Below are 18,766 nucleotides of genomic sequence, written 5' to 3'. Positions count from 1 at the left end.
TTAAAGTGTCTTTAATATCTTAATAGTCTTCCATTCATGGAATAAAAACTTTATGAATCATATCTTTAGATTTATGCAAACCATAGTGAAATAACAACTGATGTTGCCAATAAATAGCATGATTTAACAAGCACAAATGATGGTCATTTGCAGAGTTGTACTCCATTATATGTGTAATATTTTAATTTGAAAGAAACATGTTCCTTACAAGTAAGTTATTCACAGGCAATAAAATGTGGCTATGAGAGATTTATTAGCATGGATGAGGAATACATCAATACTGTAATTAATTTACTCCAATCAATATTTTCAAATTTGGGGGGGGAATTGAAAAATATTTCTAGTACCAATCACTCCCTTCTGATTCAGATGAAGTGATTAAAATACATTAAGGTCATTTATCACCTCTTGTCCAGAAAAAAATAAAGCATCTTACATTATTCAGCACATTTCATACTTTTTTTGAGAATATAAAAGAACAGATGGATTTATTTATTTTTTAAAAAAAGCAAATTTGTAGCTTAAAAGTATGCATGTCTTCTAAGAAACAAGGACTATGTTTACTGGTGGTGACCTCTGAATAAAAAGTGCAGAATTGGAATTTAGTTTTGATTAGACAGGATTGTACGATACTAATAATTAAAACATACCAAATAGGGGCTACTTGTAAGTAAAATATTTTTAGGGTCTGTTTAAACTCTACAAGCAATGACAGAAAGTAACAGTGGGGCAACCACTGAAAAGCCTCTGTCCATGGAGGCAGACACCATAAAATTTAACATTTCGACGATGTTGTGGGAAATAGAATAGAATAGAATTCTTTATTGGGCAAGTGTGATTGGACACACAAGGAATTTGTCTTTGGTGCATAAGCTCTCAATGTACATAAAGAAAAAATAAAATACCTTCATCAAGAATCATAAGATGCAACAGTGATAGTCATAGGTTACTAATAAGCAATCAAATCATACTAGGGAACAAATAAAACAATATAAGTATAAAAATACAAACAACACGGTTATAGTTATAAGTTGGAAGAGATAGGTAATAGGAAGGATGAGAAGAAGAATAGTAATACAGTCTTATTAAATAGTTTGATAGTGTTATGGAAATTAGTTGTTTAGAAGAGTGATCACATTTGGGGAAAAACTGCCCTTGTCTCTAGTTGTTCTGGTGTGCAGTGCCCTATAGGTCATTTTGGGGGTAGAAGTTGTAACAATTATGTTCAGAGTGCAAGGGGTGTGTAGATATTTTCACAGCCCTCTTTTTGACTCGTGCAGTATACAATGGAAGGCAGGTTGGTAGCAATTGCTTTTAGCAATTGCAGTTCTAATTATCTGTTGAAGTCTGTGTTTGTCTTGTTTGGTTGCAGAGCCAAACCAGACACTTACAGAGGTGCAGATGACAGACTCAATAATTCCTCTGTAGAACTGAATCAGCAGAAGCTCTTTGGGCAGTTTGAGCTTTCTGAGTTGGCGCAGAAAGAACATTCTTTGTTATGCTTTTTTGATGACGTTTTTGATATTAGATGTCCATTTTAAATCTTGAGATATGATAGAACCTAGAAACTGGAAGGTCTCTACTATTGATACTGTGTTGTCTAGAATTGTAAGAGGTGGTAGTATAGGAGTTTTTTTTTCCTGAAATCTACCACCATTTCTACGGTTTTGAGTGTATTTAGGTCAAAATTGTTCTGGTTGTACCACAAGGCTAGTTGTTCAGCCTCCTATCTGTATGCAGATTCATTGTTGTCCGAATGAGACCAATCACTGTTGTATCAGTTGCAAACTTCAGTATTTTAACAGAGGGATCCTTTGAGATGCAGTCATTGGTATATAGAGAGAAGAGAAGTGGAGAGAGCACACAGCCCTGGGAGGCTCCTGGGCTAATTGTACAGGTATCTGATGTGCCCAGCTTCACCTGTTGTATGTATGCATGCATGTATGTATGTATTTCACATATAGAATGCCACAAAAATACCTCACTTCATTCATTACACTACACATCTAGTCTGATAGATCTGTGTTTGAAAGTTTAGTCAGTACGTTAATTAGGAAGTTAGAGGACAGGGCAAAATTGAAAGTTCCAAATTTCAGTTAATAGAGCTAAAATCACAGATAACCAGTAATCCATGACTTATGACCACAATTGAGCCCAAATTTTCTGTTGCTAAACAAAGCATTTGTTAAGTGATTTTTGGTCCACTTTATGACTTTTCTTGCTACATTTGTTAAGTGAATCACTGCAATTGTTAAGTTAGTAACACAGTTGTTGAGTGAATCTGGATTCCCCAATGACTTTGCTTGGCAGAAGATTTCAAAAGCTGATCACAGGACACTGCAAACCTCATAAATATGAACCAGTTGCCGAGCACCTGAATCATATGACCATGGGGAAGTGGGAAAACTGGTCATAAGTCACTTTTTTCAGTGCCGTTGTAACTTTGAATGGTCACTAAATGAACTGTTGTAAGTCGAGGACTACCTGTAGTATATACATCACATGGGTTGCTTTTCCTTTCCAAAAGTTTACTTCTGTGGAGAAAACTCTAATATTTTAAGCTTTTTTATACCGCGTGAAGATTGAGGTCTTTGTTGATAGCATAATTAGAACTGTGACAAAACAAGACAAAATTTACAAGAGGCGCATGTACTTACGAAATATGAGTGATATGATAGCAGTTGGTAGCATGACTCACTGGTTGCTATAATGATCCTTTCTACCATTTATTCATATAAGAAAACTTTCTAAAAGGCAGGGGAAAATGGAGAAGGAAAATGCCTTCATACTTTCTTACCAATAAGACCTTAGGAATTAAAAAATTATCCTTGTAGAAAAGAATGGCAGAAAAGGGAAATTTTCATATAATTCCCTTTCAATGCAGATATTTACCAAAGAAATGTTCTCTGGTTTTGTTATGACCCAGGTGGTCAAGGCAAGGAAAGCCTTCAGAGAGTCCTTTATTGCCCCCAAGAAGTGTTCAACAAATGGCCTTCCAATGAGCAGTAAGGCTTCCACCCGCATGCTACCCTGAAGGCGCCCACCCTCAGTCCCCCAGACAACAGCCCATATGTTACCAGGAAAGTCCACAAGGCAAAGTCCAGGCATAAGACGATGGCAGTCCTTGGGGCAAAGGCAAGGTACAAGGCCGAGGCAGTTCTGAAGGCAAAGCAAAATAAAGGGCAAAAGCAACCCACAAGACTACGTCAAGATAAATGGCAATCCTCAAAGCAAAGGTGAAAAGCAGCCCTCAAAGCAAGGGAAAAAAGGCACAGATCAAAGCCGGGGGGAGTGTAATCCAAAACAAACAATTGTTCTTGGCAAGACTAACTCCCCGTGGCTTATCCTTAAATCACTCCACTCCAGGTATTCCTTGTGAGGAGGGGAGGGGCAACCTTCTCCCACGTCGCCTCATAGCCATTCCCTGAGCTTGCCTTTGCTCTGCTCTCCTTGCCCTTGGATTGAGTGGAGGAGGCAGTTGTTCCTCACCAGAGGAGATCTGTCGGAGTCGATCTCCTGCTGGAGACCTGTCAGCATCCGATCCTCCCCTGTGTCTGTGAAGGCAGGCAGCTCCCCATTTGGTTGATCATCTCCCCCAATGTTTGAGGGGTGTGGGACAGCATTGTCCACAGCCCCTGGCCTCTCTAAACATGGCAAGGGGGAGTTCCAATTAATGGTCGCCACGATATAAAAAAAATATGTTGAGACTAGAGTGCAGAGAAGAGCAACAAAGATAATCAGGGGACTGGAGGCTAAAACATATAAAGAATGTTTGCCGGAATTGGATATGTCTAGTTTAATGAAAAGAAGGACTAGGGGAGACATAATAGCAGTGTTCCGATATCTCAGGGGCTGCCACAAAGAAGGGGGAGTAAAGCTATTCTCCAAAGCACCTGAGGGCAGGACAAGAAGCAATGGGTGGAAACTAATCAAGGAGAGAAGCAACTTAGAACTAAGAAGAAATTTCCTGACAGTTAGAGCAATTAATCAGCGGAACAACTTGCCTCCGGAAGTTGTGAATGTTTCAACATTGGAAGTTTTTAAGAAGAGATTGGATAACCATTTGTCTGAAGTGGTGTAGGGTTTCCTGCCTAAGCAAGGAGTTGGACTAGAAGATCTCCAAAGTCCCTTCCAACTCTGTTATTCTATTCTATTCTATTCTATTCTATTCTATTCTATTCTATTCTATTCTATTCTATTCTATTCTATTCTATTCTATTCTAATCTCTCTGATGGGGCCATGACAGGTTTCTTAGTTTTAAATAAGTTGACAGAATTAAGCTACTGCAAGTATCCTTTTGGGGGTCCATGATGGTTTGCTATGATATGTTGTAGGCATCTAAAAAAATCTGGCTGACTATTAAAAACAATGTCTCAATGAAACATCTGCTCTGTTAGAAGGCAGATGCAAAGGGACCCCTTCTGAGGAACACATCTACAGCAGGGCTGTCAAACTCTCAGCCTGCAGGCTGAATGTGTCACACACTGGCCGTGCCCATGCCCAGTTTAGTGAATGGGAGAAAAGTCTTGATACGTCGCATGATGCCGCGAGTGTGACATCCCTGATCTAAGTATCCTTTTGGCATGTCTTGCTATACTACAAATGTCACAGACACTCTATATGTAAAGGTAGTCCCAGCTTATAACCACCACTGAGACTGGTTTCCATCACTAAGCAAGGCAGCTATTAAGTGAATCGTGCCAGTTTATAACCTGCAGCAATGAAGCCAATCATTGTGGTCATTCAGTGAATCTTGTGATTATTAAGTGAATCTAGCTTCCCAGATTGATTTTGCTTGTTGGAAACCAGCTGGGAAAGTCGCAAATGGCAATGACATCATCCTGGGACACTGCAACTGTCATAAATACATGCCAGTTGCCAATCACCCAAATTTGGATCACATGACCCTGGGGACATTATGACAGTCATAAGTGTGGTCGTAATGTCACTGTTTTTCAGCACTGTTGTAACTTTGAAAAGTCCCTAAACAAATAGTTGTAAATTAAGGATTAGCTGTAATATATTTTCAAGGCCACCTTAATATATTCTTTCTCCCTTTTTTTACTGTATGTATCCATCCTCTCACTCCTTGTAATGCAGTTAAATATTGTGTGTAGCATGCAGAATGCAACAATAAACAGTGAGGAAGGTCAGGAAAATTGGAAATCCATCACCTCTGTATATAAGTACTTTTATTGCTCTTAATTGCTCTTTGTTATATAGAATATTTTGGTAAAAATCTAAATAGTTGTTTCTTAGTAAAGCTAATTTTCTAAATGATAGTCTCTTCTTTGAAAATCAAATAAATATGCAGAGGAAAAAAATTGCCTCGTTGTTCACATGTTAAAAACATTGAAGTACTGTAGACACCCAGAATTCCTCAGCCAGCTTTGTTAAGTCTTAAAGTGGCCAAGGTTGTAGACCCCTGCTGTAGAGTAGATCTAGCTAGTATGACCTAGTGGCAAGTTATGAGGGGAGTGTAATTTAGGAACATCTGAAAGGCCATAATTGTCCTATCAGCTATATTTCATCATCTTTGAATTCTATTCTGATGTCTCTACCTACTTCTAAGGTTAAAATACTCTACCTCGCAGTTAAATCCAGCCTTTTTGTGCTTTAAAGAAAGAGGTAACCTCATTTTGCTTTGTTTTCATTATAAACATGACTGTATTCAACATTTATTTCAGAATCAGTCTAACATTGGTTTACTTTTTATTCATTCATCAGTATATCTGAGTCAAAGTTCTCAGCTTGTTGCAGATTTTGAATAAAGACTGAACAATACTTTCTGAACATTGCTGAACAAGCCATTATACTGCCAATTCCCATGTATGTGTATCCTCTGCTGACAGTGTGTTTTTGAACGGTCTGTTTCAACAAATTAGAGAGGATCTGCTCTGTTGTTTGGGCTTCCTTACTGATAACATTTGCACAGGCACTTAATATACTAGAGGGGGAATATTGGATTGAATTCTGCTATGTGCACATGGTGGTTCTTCCCCCCCCTTTTTTTATAAAGTTGTTTCTAAATGCAGTATAATTGGGACAAGTTTGCCACAACTCTTTTCAATAGCAGTATGTAATATTTTTCACGTTGAAATCTACACTTGTCCTTTGAGTGATATGCCAGACATGAGAAATGGGGGGAAATTAATTTAACCATGTTTAATATGGTTATTTTCCCATGCTTTTAAAAAGTTTTGTTTTCTGAAAACTAAACATTGCAATTCTTGTACAGGCTCTGTTGGTTATATATGAAAGCTTTCTTGGGGTCACAAGTGGATAATATAATCTTTTGTACAAATGTTATAGCCTATATGTATAGCGATGGATTTTCAGAAAATGAAGAGAATGCATCAACACAATTTTAGATTAATTCATACTTAGCTATTATTCTACAAGCATCTTTGTATTAGGCCGTTTTATTCTTCTTAAGCGTTTTTCATAAGAAACAAGGCACCTTGTTAAAATAAAATAGAGGTGATAATAGAATAATTCTAGATCTTTTCTACACTGCCTAGAGTCCCTATCTGAGAGAGGTGGGTGGTTAAGAAATGTGAAAAATAAATAAATAAATATGCATACTAGAATATAGCAGTCCTTGACTTACAACTATTTGTTTAGTGACTAATCAAAATTACAAGGGTATTGAAAAAAGTGGCTTTTGACCGTTTTACACACTTTATGACCATTGCAGCATCCTCATGGTCACAAGATCCAAAATTCAGATGCTTGGCAACTGGTTCGTGTTTATGATAGTTGCAATGTCCTTGAGTCATACAATCTCCTTTTGCAACCTTCTGAGAAGCAAACTCAATGGGGAAGCCAGATTCACTTAACAACCATGTTACTAATTTAACAACTTCAATGATTCACTTAACAACTGTGGCAAGAAAGGTCATAAAATCTGGGCGAAACTCACTTAATAACTGTCTCACAAATCAAGGACTACCTATATGTTAATCATTCAAAACTAACTGATGTAAAGGTAATAATGTTTTCTAGTTGCAATTGTCTTATTCCAGAATGGGTTTTTTCCCCCAACATTGCCATGGTACCTAGATGTGTCTCAGAGTGATACATTTAACTCACAATCAGGCATTGTGTTTATGTCATACTACGGTTTGCATTTTTTCCCCAAAACAATAAACAAAGTTAAATGTTTATTGTTACTAGCAGATCACAAGTAAAGAGAAAGATAATTTTTTTAACCATCCTTCCCCAATCTAATGCGACATTTTAGACTGCAATTTATTATCTCTAGCAGCATGGCCAGTAGCTAGGAACAACGGGAGTTATGGGTCATTACAAAGTGCAATTTACGCTGTTTATTCTGCAGGATTCAATCTGGTTCAGTCACAAGGAGATTGGATCCTGCAATATTATCCTTGGACATGCCTATTCACCTTCATTTGTGATTATTTATTCTCTTGCTTTCATCCTCTCTTGACCCATGGTGGCGTAGTAGTGGCGCAGAAGCAGTGAAATGTAGTATTGCAGGCAAATTCTGCCCATAGCCTGGAGTTTGATCCTGACTGCCTCAAAGTTGACTCCACCTTCCATCTTTCCAAGATAAAACGAGGACCCAGATTGTTGGGGGCAATATGCTAATATTTGTAAACCAGAAAGTTCTGTAAAGCACTATGGAGTGGTATATGCCAAAGTGCTATTGCTATTCTTTGTCTCACAATAACATCAGAGTCACTGATAGGTTTCAGGAGGTTCCATCCCCATTGATGGACAGGACAGAATGAAAAGCTGGGAATGAAAAGCTTGTGTCAACAAGATCCTAGTAATCATCATAAAGTGAATAGCACACTCCTTATTTTATTTATTTTGTACCCTGCCTTTATTAATTTTACAAATAACTCAAGCTAGTGAGCATATCAAGCACACTTTCTTCTTCCCATTTCCCCAACAACAAACTTGTGAGGTAGGTTGGACTGAGAGAGAGTGACTGGCCCAAGGTCCCCCCCCCCCGATGGCTTCCATAGCTAAGGCAGGACTTAAACTCACAGTCTCCTACTTTCCAATCTGGTGCCTTAACCACTGGACCAAACTGGGTCTCTTGACTATCCATCTAACAGTATTTTCTGTAATATTTTGGGAGGGTTTCTTCCAAAACTGATTTTATTAAACTTTGTATTCTGTAATACAGGCATGCTGAAATCTTTTTTCACTCTTGTAGGAGCAAATAAGGCATCTTCTGATAGGGAAGAAGAAAAGCCACTTCTGCTGAATGGAATGGAGAAAAGGCAGTTCTGATCAGCAATTCTTAGAGAAAGTATGGCAAGAAAGCAAGTGAAAGAAGTTGGCCAAGGAGATCATAGATGACCCACAATAGATGATCCATTCCTGAGGTAAGACTGCAGAAAATTTTGAATCAAGAAAACAAATCTTTATTAAATCATTTTAAAAGATTTTTCTGGCATTTGTAGGAGAGAAATACAAGGAAATGCATTTATGTTATCACTGAAATAGTTATATTGCTAACTCCTGTATCGTTTATAAACATATTGAATGGTCTTTAATTAGTCTTTGACTCTTTCTTTTCACAGAATGAAGAAACTCAACTGCTTCAATATTTGTCCAATACGATGGCATATTTTAATACTGGTTTTAACAGTCGTGCTGCTCTTGATGCTCAAAGCTGATTGGATTTTATTCTTTCATAAAAATACGTACTTTGTAGAACCATTTTTAAGTACTTCATCATTTGTGAAAAACAAGTACAGCCCTGTAAAAAGATATGACCAATATAGAATTAATTGTTCTTTTATCTATGATCTAGATCCCATGGAAATTGGAAAGGTTTTAGAGATAAAGAGAAAAAAGATCATTGATTTAAAAGATGAAGATGTTATAGCAATGACCACTAACTGCCAGGAATACCGAACAATTAGAGAATATCACCTAAAGGCCGTTTCTCCAGAAGAGGAAGAATTCCCTTTAGCTTATTCTCTGGTTGTTCACAAAGATGCCATAATGGTCGAGCGGCTCATTCATACAATTTATAGTAGTCAGAATGTCTACTGTATTCATTATGATCAAAAGTCTTCTGACACTTTCAAACAGGCTTTGGAGAATCTGGCCAAATGTTTCTCTAATATATTCATTGCATCCAAATTGGAAGTGGTTGAGTATGCCTATATTTCAAGGCTGCAGGCAGACTTGAATTGTCTATCTGATTTATTGAAATCTGCAGTTCCATGGAAGTATGTAATTAATTTGTGTGGCCAAGATTTTCCCCTGATATCAAACTTTGAACTGGTATATGAACTTAAGAAACTTAATGGGGGTAACATGTTGGAGACTATAAGACCAAGCAGTAGTAAAAAAGAAAGATTTACCCATCACTATGAATTTCAAAAAAAGTATCATGAATATATGAAGATGCTTGAGAAAACTAGTATTTCAAAGAGTCCACCTCCACACAATATTGAAATTTTTGTAGGCAGTGCGTACTTTGTTTTATGTCGAGCTTTTGTACAATATATTCTTGGCAATTCCCATGTTCAAGATTTTTTGGAATGGTCAAAGGATACTTATTCACCAGATGAACATTTCTGGGCAACTCTTGTTCGTATGCCTGGAGTACCTGGACAGATTTCAAGAGAAGCTGAAGATATCACAGATCTTCAGAGCAAAACCCGTTTAGTTAAATGGAACTACCATGAGAACTCCCTCTATCCTCCCTGCACTGGTATACATCTTCGCAGTGTGTGCATCTATGGAACTGCAGAACTAAGATGGCTCCTCAACCACGGGCATTGGTTTGCCAATAAATTTGACTCAAAAGTGGACCCCATTTTAACAAAATGTTTGGCAGAAAAGATTGCACAACAGCAAAACCAATGGGTTGGTTTAGCTTCTGAAAAACGTGTTACGCACAAAATACGGGTGTCATCTAATAGTATAGAATAGTTATGAGTAGATGATGTATTTTTAAAGTGAGGAATTGCTCACTCACAGTTATGATGGTAACAGAAAAGTACTTTTATGACTCATTCTCATATTTATGACCTTTGCAGGTCTTTAGTGTAAAGCAAAGTAAAGCTGAAGTAAGATCACGAGCCCAAGTGCAGTTTCACTAGGGACGCCTTCATGTAAGAACCAAGTTTCCAATCCCAGTTGCGGTTAGTAAACCAGCACTTACCTGTACAACTTCAGTAATTAAAAGATTAGTGAGAATGAGCTCATTTATATTTGTTTAAGCCAATGGTTCTCAAGCTTAACTTCTCCCATTTACTTCATATGTTTTCCCTTTAACCAGCATAGATTGTTCTTGCGTTCAGCTTGGATGTTAGTCCAAAACTAAAAGAAGAAAAGAAGCAAGAACAATATTGCTCTAATTTTTTAAAGCCAAGTGCAGGGAAACATTAAGACAAAGCAGTAATCACTTGGGCCAGTCACTCCCTCTCAGTCCAAGCCACCTCACATGATTGTTATGGGGAAAATAGAAAGAAGGAACATTAGGTATGTTTGCCACCTTGGGTTACTTATAAAGTAATAAAGGCAGGTTAAAAATCTAATAGGCAAATAATAATAAACAGATTAGAACTGGGGTCCCCAAACTTAGCAATTTTAAAATTGCCCCAAACTTGTTGACTTCAACTCCTAGAATTCAGTTTTCAAGTCTTAAAGTTTTCAAGTTTGGAGACCTCTGAATTAGAACGAAAGGCAGATTGCAAAGTGCAGGTCAGGCACTAGAAGGGCAGATGCTTCTGTGCAAACCTGATGTTCAGGTTCTCCTGAAGTCCAACCCACAATGGAAATGAAGGGCATCATCCTGTGACTGAAAGTTGTGGCTGCAGCATCTTCACTTACCCAATAGGTCCTTGGCAGATGCCAGATGCAGACTGCATTAAGACCAAGGTTATGAACTCAGCTTTGTAGATCATTAGTATGCCCATTATTGTGTTGGGAGAAGATGGAAAACACTACCTGAAATTGCAATAGCTGAAGACAAATTTAGGTTGCCTTCCTAGGCAACTGGGGATAAGACAGAGGTTGTATCATGAGGCCATATCCTCTAAAACAGGGGTCGCCAACCTTTTGGACCTCAGGGACCACCAAACTCATAATTTTAAATCCCAGGGGCCACTAACCAGTTCTGTGGGTGTGGCCTAATTTTTGGGTGTGGCTTGGTGGTCATGTGACTGGCTGGGCATGGTTTGTATGTAAATATTATAAATATTTATATAAATATTGGATTTTTTTATAAAAAAAGAGCAACTTTTACCCAAAATTGGACAAAGCAGGCAGGCAGATTGAGTTGCTCACAGAATCACAGATTCATTCAGAAATCTATTTATCTGCCATTGGCTAGCTCAATCTGTCACATAAAATTTGCTTGCAAGCAAACTCATAAAATTTGTTTGCAAGCAAACTCACAAAATTAACTCACAACACACCATGCAGGTAAATATTGATTTTTTTATTTAAAAAAGAGCAACCTTTACCCAAAATCAGGCAAAGCAGGCAGATTGAGTTGCTCACAGAATCATTCAGTGATCTATCTCTCTGCCATCAGCTGGCTCAGTCTCTCAAATTTGCTTGCTGTGAGTCTGCACTGAAATTGCTTACAAGCAAACCTTCAGTCCTAAGGGAAGCAGAGCCGAAGATCTAAAGACTAGCTAGAAATCAAGAAATCCAACCATTTCCTGCTTCCTAGCTAATCTAAATCTCCCGGCACAGCAGAACAGATGATGGTCAGAAAAAGGAAAAATAGAAATTTAGCAGGCAAGTTTACCAGGTAAGGAGTGAATGAGCGGGGAGGGTTCCTGCGGGCCATGTGGGAGGCGCAGCCTTGTGTTTCTGCACAGCCTGGATTAATCGCTTTGGGGGTGCTCTGGGGGCGAGATTTCTCTGGGGCCCACCAAAATTTTCTCAAGGCCCACCAGTGGGCCATGGGCCACTGGTTGGCGACCACTGCTCTAAAAAATGGACAGTAGGTTAACTTTGTGCCAAAGTGAGCAGGAAAAAAGGATGAGATCCCAAAAATGCCATGAAATATTCAATGCTTTGAAAAAGTGTTCTGATGGTTGATGTTCAATGCTCCCTCAGGTTTTGGCTGATGTGGAGTTTTTATCTGCACAAACTCTTGTCCCTTATTAATTTTTCATTCTTTCTCCAGCCCTAGAACTGTCTACACTTTTCAAACCTCTGGTTTACTTCATAAATTTTTTATCAGATTTTATTTATACTATTGCTTATTGTCTTGTTTACAAAAACTGAGTTTGAAGTTTGGTATAATCATGGGTTAAATCTATGCAAAATAAATGAAAACTACCAAATCTATATGCAATTATGAGATGTATTATATATATTTAAGTATGTATGTATACTGGGTAATTATAATTTAATTATTTAAATAAAATGAAATGTAATAAAATTAATTAAAGTAAAATTTATTTTATCATTTTAATATATTTGAACAAAATCTCTGGAACAATGAGAGATGTAGATACCGCTTTTTCTACACAAATGTCTCCTTTGCCAAAACTGTAAGAAAGATACCAAGTCAGCAATACTGGTTAAATGCAGTTCTCTCATCTTGCTGGTACCACCATTGTTGTTGCAAGTCAGCAATAAGTATCACAAATAAAATGGTGAATAAATTCTATACAAAATGCAGAATTGCAATTCTGTTGGGCAGTGCACGGCACATCATATTTTGATAAGACATGATGAGCACTTCTTACTCAATCACTTTTTAAAAAAATATTAACTTTAAAAAAAGATTGGTAAACCTGAGCAAAGATTAGTTCACTCCAATTTTCCCTTCTTCTTTGAAGAGTGCATACTCATATCCATTTTAATTATTTGCTTTCCACCCGATTCACAAATTATCATTTTTATAGAAAAATTAGTTTCCCCCTGTTATTTTTTATAATTCTTTAAAATAGATGTGCAAGATCTTTTTATACTGGAAAGAAGCAGCATGGGAATTATAGAACATTAAGATTTATTCTAAAACAAATGGGTACAGTTTTTATTCCATCATTTTTTAAAACATTTCTGTAATCAGCTAAGATCATGGCCATTAGTGGGCTTAGCAATGTTGGAAATTGCAGAGGGTCCAAAAGAAAGTTACTCAAGGAAGCTGAGTGAAATAAATAGTATTAATGCATATTCCCATTTCTGACAAGATTCTGATCTTATGTAATAAAGCATCATAGGTTTTATCTGAGAATTATATACAAACATACATATATACTCATCATGTGTTCCCCTTTGGAGTAAGTATCATTAAAAATAGAGGGAAAGCAATATTATATAAAGTGCAAAAAGAATTTAAGAAACATTGATCACAAAATAGGCATGAGATGCAAGTAAAGAAAAGTAAATTAATTTCATCTAATATCAACACTGTTCATTATACTTTCTGTGCCCAAAATCATCTGTATTTCTACCATGTATAATAATTCATACTTTGTCTTTTCTTCTCTAAACTTCCCACCATTCCTTCTGAAAATCTAATAAATTCCCTCTAAGCGCTGTTTTCTCGGATTTCCTTTTTCTCTCAATCTATTCACTTTTCCTTCCTGTAGTTGGCAATTTGAGCAATTTGATCTTTGTTCTGTATGACTCTATGAACAAACCACCTCAAATTTCTTCTTTCATAATCAGTTTTGTATTCATATTACATTAACTCATTGCATCCATTCTTGAGTGAGTTCCCATCATTTGCCCTTAGCTCCACATAGCAGTTTGAAAGCACATAACAATGCAAATGGTAGCATTCCGTGCAGAAGCAGGAGCCGGTGCCAGTCCTGCCCAGATGCGAGGCAAGGTCGGTTGAAGAAATCCTGGATGATCCAACACCTTCAAACGCTGTTAACCAGCAGTTGCAAATCTAGTTTGGCCCCCATGGCTACACTGTGGATAGCACACATGCATGAACAAAATGAATAGCAATCTTAGGCTGCCAGAACTAATCTGGTAGAAAGCAGGGTAGACTTTCCTGGCTATGTACACCATATGCTAACCAATTAAAACAATAAAAATAAAATAAAACAAAATAATAAAAAATAAAATAAAACAAAATAATAAAAAATAAAACAAAATAATAAAAAATAAAATAAAACAATAAAAATAATAAAATATAAACTAAAATAATAAAAACAAAAGTCTAATTAATATTTGGCTTTCAAAATAGACTCAAACCTAGAACCTTCCTATTGTTTTTACCTCATTTTTTTCAGTCTGAAATCAGTAACGATTTAACATTCTTCGTACTTTAACGTGACCTGCTTTAACCTTGAATTCAATATGTGGGCTGGACAGCAACTCCCAGAATGCCTAGCTTCTAAAAATTCTATGAATTGCACCCTCAACCCAGTTATAGGATGCCAAATTGATAAAAGATTATATAAATCACAGGAAATAGTTATTCCTGACTATCCTTGGTTATGAGAAAGTTAATTTATAGTTTTCACTGGATGTATAATTGTAGGCTATTGCATTAGCTGGCAGCTTGGTGGGCAGGTGTCTCAAAGATTTTTTTGGAAATTTTGGAATCAATTGCTCAGCTTATTTGTGATCTTGTCATACATGTGGTCTCCTTTTTTTAATGCTGAATTCAAACAGCAAATTCTATATTTGGTTACTTCAGAGTTTTGTTAGCCAGGTTTTAAACTCTTGGGACTGATATATAAGAATTTTGATATTTTGTTGTGGCAATATTTTTTTAAACTTATTATTTATTAGCAGTATAAATACATAGTTATTATTTATTACAGCACAAATAAATAATAATAATTTATTATTATTTATCAGAATTGCTTGCCACCCATCCCGCCTGTAAAGATACTTCAGCATCACAAGAGATAGAATTATTCTTATTCCAAATAGAAGTGTGGTTGATGCCTTATGGTTTCTGTAGCATTTTAAAAGAGCATCTGTATTCTCTTTTCTTTAAATAAGACATGGTCCTTATTAAATATAAGAAGAATATCACTTTTGAACCAAGGCAGATCTACATGTCTTTGAATATGGGAAGTTCTAAATTCTAAAGCCAGCAGGGAGTTGAAATAGCTTCTTCAGGAAGAAAGCTATGGTGTGTGTGTGTGTGTGTGTGTGAGAGAGAGAGAGATTTAATTTAAGGAATAAGAGCTCTACAGAGCCATGTCAATAACTTGTATAGAGTAAAGAGAAAGGTTTTGCTATTTCAGGCTTCCAAATACATTGGAATAAAACTTAAGATTTTCCACTGAGAGGGAAAATTGAAGTGACTGGAAATGATGAGGAGGAATATAATACTATTATGTCTAGAGAGTGTCAATAGAGCAGGGATTTCCAACCTGTGGACCATGGGCTGATACTGGTCCATGGTCTGTTGGGAACTAGGCCACACAAGTGGCAGATGATCACGCAAAGATTTGTTTGTGCTAGATTGCACACACCAAATCATCCTCTCCTCCTGCTACCATCACCACCACAACTGCTCTTTTCTGATCTGTGGAGCCAGAGAGGCTGGGGACCACTGCAGTAGAGAAAGGCTGAGATAATGAAATGAGGGTGCTTTTCTTATATTAATACTAGACCTCCAGTGAACCTGCATATTTTCCTCAACTCTAGATGGGTTAAGACTGCCAGTTTATTGGAAGTCTATATATATTGTATTGCCCAGCTATGCAGGGGAATGGCAGGTTGGGAAAAGCTAATCTTGCAAAAAGGGTGTGTATCTGATGAATTGTATATATGACCAGCCTTCCTGTGGTGGTTGAAGATTCTGAAAATTGCAATCCCCAAATATGAATGTAAGATTCATGACAGTAATTAAATTAATTAATTACTGGAGAAGTTCTAGGGATTACTGAGGTTGGTTCCCTTTAGAATCAAGCGGTTAAAAGTACATGAGCTTTTGAAAATGTTTGCTTTTATTTGAAACATAGAACTCAAAGGTAGTCATAATGAACAGACAGCCAAAGTACATTTGTACGTATCACATCTCCAGGGAGTTAGCCAGCAATGTAATCTGTGTACACATTGTTCTTTCTTTCTTTTTTTTTTTTGCAACAGAAACCTGGATTATCTTTAGGTGAGAGGATGAAGGAAAACAGAGTCTGTTCCAAAGGTGCATCCAGGCATTCCGAGCAATTAGCTGATTTTCCTAGCTAAATTAATAAATACCTTATGCTACCAGGATTGAAAGTTTGGACCTGGACAATCTAGAACTACGCTGCCTATGGTCTGATCTAAGATTAGTGCACAAAATTGTCTGCTACAACATTCTGTCAATGACTACTTATGTCGAGATGCATCTAATGTCCAATTCTTTGCATAGTTGAAATCATAGTGTAAAATGATAGTAATCTTTCCCCTATTTCATCCCATAGTAGTAGAGCCAAAGGAGAGACGCCAGCATGAGGCTGGGGTCCGAGCAAGTGTGAAGAAACCTTCCCCAACCCACCAAGGGTCAATTCAGTGACCAATCAGGATTACAGATGTGGCCACATGACATGAACTACATTTCCCATGATACCTTAACTACATTTACCATGATGCATTCTCTTAAGGGGACAGCTCCCAATTCCTAACTATACCAATTCCCATTAATTATAACTGGCTGGACAACACAACTACCTCAGCTTCAACCGCAATAATACATGGGCAAACAGTTACAAACTCAGAGTAAACCGCTCCAAACTCAATTGCAGAAAATATGACTTCAGCAACAGAGTAGTCAATGTCTGGAACTCACTACCAGACTCTGTTGTTACATACTCAAAACCCCAAAACCTTAATCTTAAATTGTCTACCGTGGATCTTACTCCATTCCTAAGAGGTCCATAAGGGGACATGCATAAGTGCACCAGCGTGCCTACCGTTCCTCTCCTACTGTTCCCAATTATCCATTTATTCATACTCATTTATTATGTATATACTTGTACCTGTTTATACTTATATGTTTATGTTATGTTCATACTTATACTTGTTTTCTCATATATGCTTGACAACATAAATGGAAAAATAAATAAATTTCCTAACAAAACACATTTTGGTGAGTAACTCTGCTGAGACTATTACAAAGCTTGCATCTCTATTTACCCAATTAATGGAGCCTGAAATTACATTGAAAACAGCTTGAGTTTAGGAGATACCTTAAATAAATACTTTTAAATATCCTGCTGTAGATGCCTTTTAAAAATCCTTCTTTAAATAGTTTCATTAAAAGTTTCTTTCTTATTAGTTAATATCCTTTGAGACTCACTGCTGTTTGAACAACATGAGAAAATAAAAGGAAGCATTTGCTAGTACATTGAAGCAGTGAAGTTTTAAATACTGGGCTAAGCCAGAAGCAAAAAGTATAGTATACAAACCATAGTATACAAATGATCATGGATTCACACAACAGATTAAAGATGTGGCTGGTTTACCTGTGGTTACTCTTCGAGGAAATATTTTCCAACACTACCAGAAAAGATGCACTCCTATTATTGTTTGTCTCTCAGAAACTTTTAATTGGCCATGGTATCTTCTTAGGTAATGAATTGTGAGTAAGGGAAACTTTATTGCATGGCTGATCACAACAAACAGCACTGAGAGAAAGATTATCTCATATCCAGTGCTATTCAATATCTATACAAAGCAACAGGAAATCATTTCAGAAAATTTGAAGTACAAGTAATTTATATTTATATAAATATATTTATATGCTCTAGAGCAGTGGTTCCCAAAGTGGGCAGTGGGATGCCTTAGGGGGGGCAGTAAGAGGCAAGGGGGCCAGCAGAGGGGCGCTAAGAGGTGGCAGGAGGGCGTTCCAGGTGCCGGCCCCACAGGCTCACTGACTGCTTGCCACGCAGCCCATTGACTGTTTCATCACTCCGTAGCTGGTGCCTCGAATGTGGAACCCGCGCGCGGTGAGCCTTGCCAACCCTGGGGGGGAGAGGTGGGAGGTGGTGGAAAGAGGGCGCCTTAGCTTGCAGGCTGCCCTCTCCGGTGGAAGCGGTGGAGGCAAGCCAGAAGGCCCGAAAGCAAAACCCTCCCAAGGCGCACAATGGAAGGGGTGGGTGGTCGGGCATTAGGGCCCCCTTCCCCGGAGGAGAACAAGGGAGCGCGCAGCGCCTGCCCAGCCTCCGCCTCTCCTGCCAGCCGAGCTTGTGTGCAGGAAGTGGGTGGGTGCAGCTGTGGCTCTCCAAGGCGCGTGGCTCGGTTCGGTTCAGCTCTACGTGGCCATTCCGGACCTAGAACCTAGCCTTCCTCTGCAGCCCGGTTCTTCCGACTGAGCCCTGCACTTGCTTGCTTGCTTGCTTAGTTTCCAAGCAATTGTTCCCTCCACCTCCACTGGTCTGGACTGCTTCCGCATACCTTCCTCCTCCCAGGCGGAGCATAAAGATGGGCAGAATGTTTCACTGAAGTTGGGAGTCTCTGAATGTGTGCAGAGTACCTCCCCTTGCTTGGCCCGATGGAAGTGGACCTTGGGTTGAAGCAAAGAGAGTGAGGTCGGCTGCATTGCTGGAGAAGGGGCAGAGGGGCAGCTGCAGGGGGCTGGAGGAGGGGCAGAGGGGCAGCTGCAGGGGGCTGGAGAAGGGGCAGAGGGGCAGCTGCATTAAGGAGCAGGAAGATCTTAGCCATGGTTTATTCATTGACTAAGCCGGAATCAAACAGCATGCTAAACTCTAAACCAGAATGGCTGGGTTGATATATTCAGCCCGTGTTTCTCAACCTTGGCAACTTGTGTAGACTTCAGTTCCCACTCTGGCTTTGCTCTACTTCAGAGGTCTCATTCTCGCGGCCCGCGGGCCAATTGCGGCCCGC

At 38.2% G+C, this 18,766-nt stretch overlaps 1 protein-coding gene and 1 long non-coding RNA gene across 2 annotated transcripts in view; one reads left to right on the top strand and one right to left on the bottom strand.

Annotated features, from left to right (window-relative positions):
* GCNT4 (glucosaminyl (N-acetyl) transferase 4) overlaps positions 1-10,055 on the top strand; it is a 29,922-nt gene extending 19,867 nt beyond the window's left edge. Inside the window, exons 2-3 of the mRNA XM_026670618.2 lie at positions 8,190-8,361; positions 8,560-10,055. Of these exons, the coding sequence (XP_026526403.2) occupies positions 8,561-9,925 (1,365 nt within the window). The 5' untranslated portion in view covers positions 8,190-8,361; position 8,560 and the 3' untranslated portion in view covers positions 9,926-10,055. The remainder of the gene's footprint in view (positions 1-8,189; positions 8,362-8,559) is intronic.
* LOC148132552 (uncharacterized) overlaps positions 1-17,692 on the bottom strand; it is a 28,396-nt gene extending 10,704 nt beyond the window's left edge. The window contains exons 1-2 of the long non-coding RNA XR_015748201.1: positions 17,386-17,692; positions 10,158-10,315 (exon numbers count right to left, since the gene is read on the bottom strand). This is a non-coding gene — a long non-coding RNA (uncharacterized LOC148132552). The remainder of the gene's footprint in view (positions 1-10,157; positions 10,316-17,385) is intronic.
* Between the last annotated feature and the right edge of the window lie 1,074 nt (positions 17,693-18,766).

Source organism: Notechis scutatus, chromosome 2, assembly GCF_049901735.1.
Source record: "Notechis scutatus isolate UNSWTSFEM ecotype Mainland chromosome 2, rNotScu1.2, whole genome shotgun sequence".
NCBI classification, from domain to species: Eukaryota; Metazoa; Chordata; class Lepidosauria; order Squamata; family Elapidae; genus Notechis; species Notechis scutatus.
This window is presented reverse-complemented; position numbering and strand designations above follow the sequence as displayed.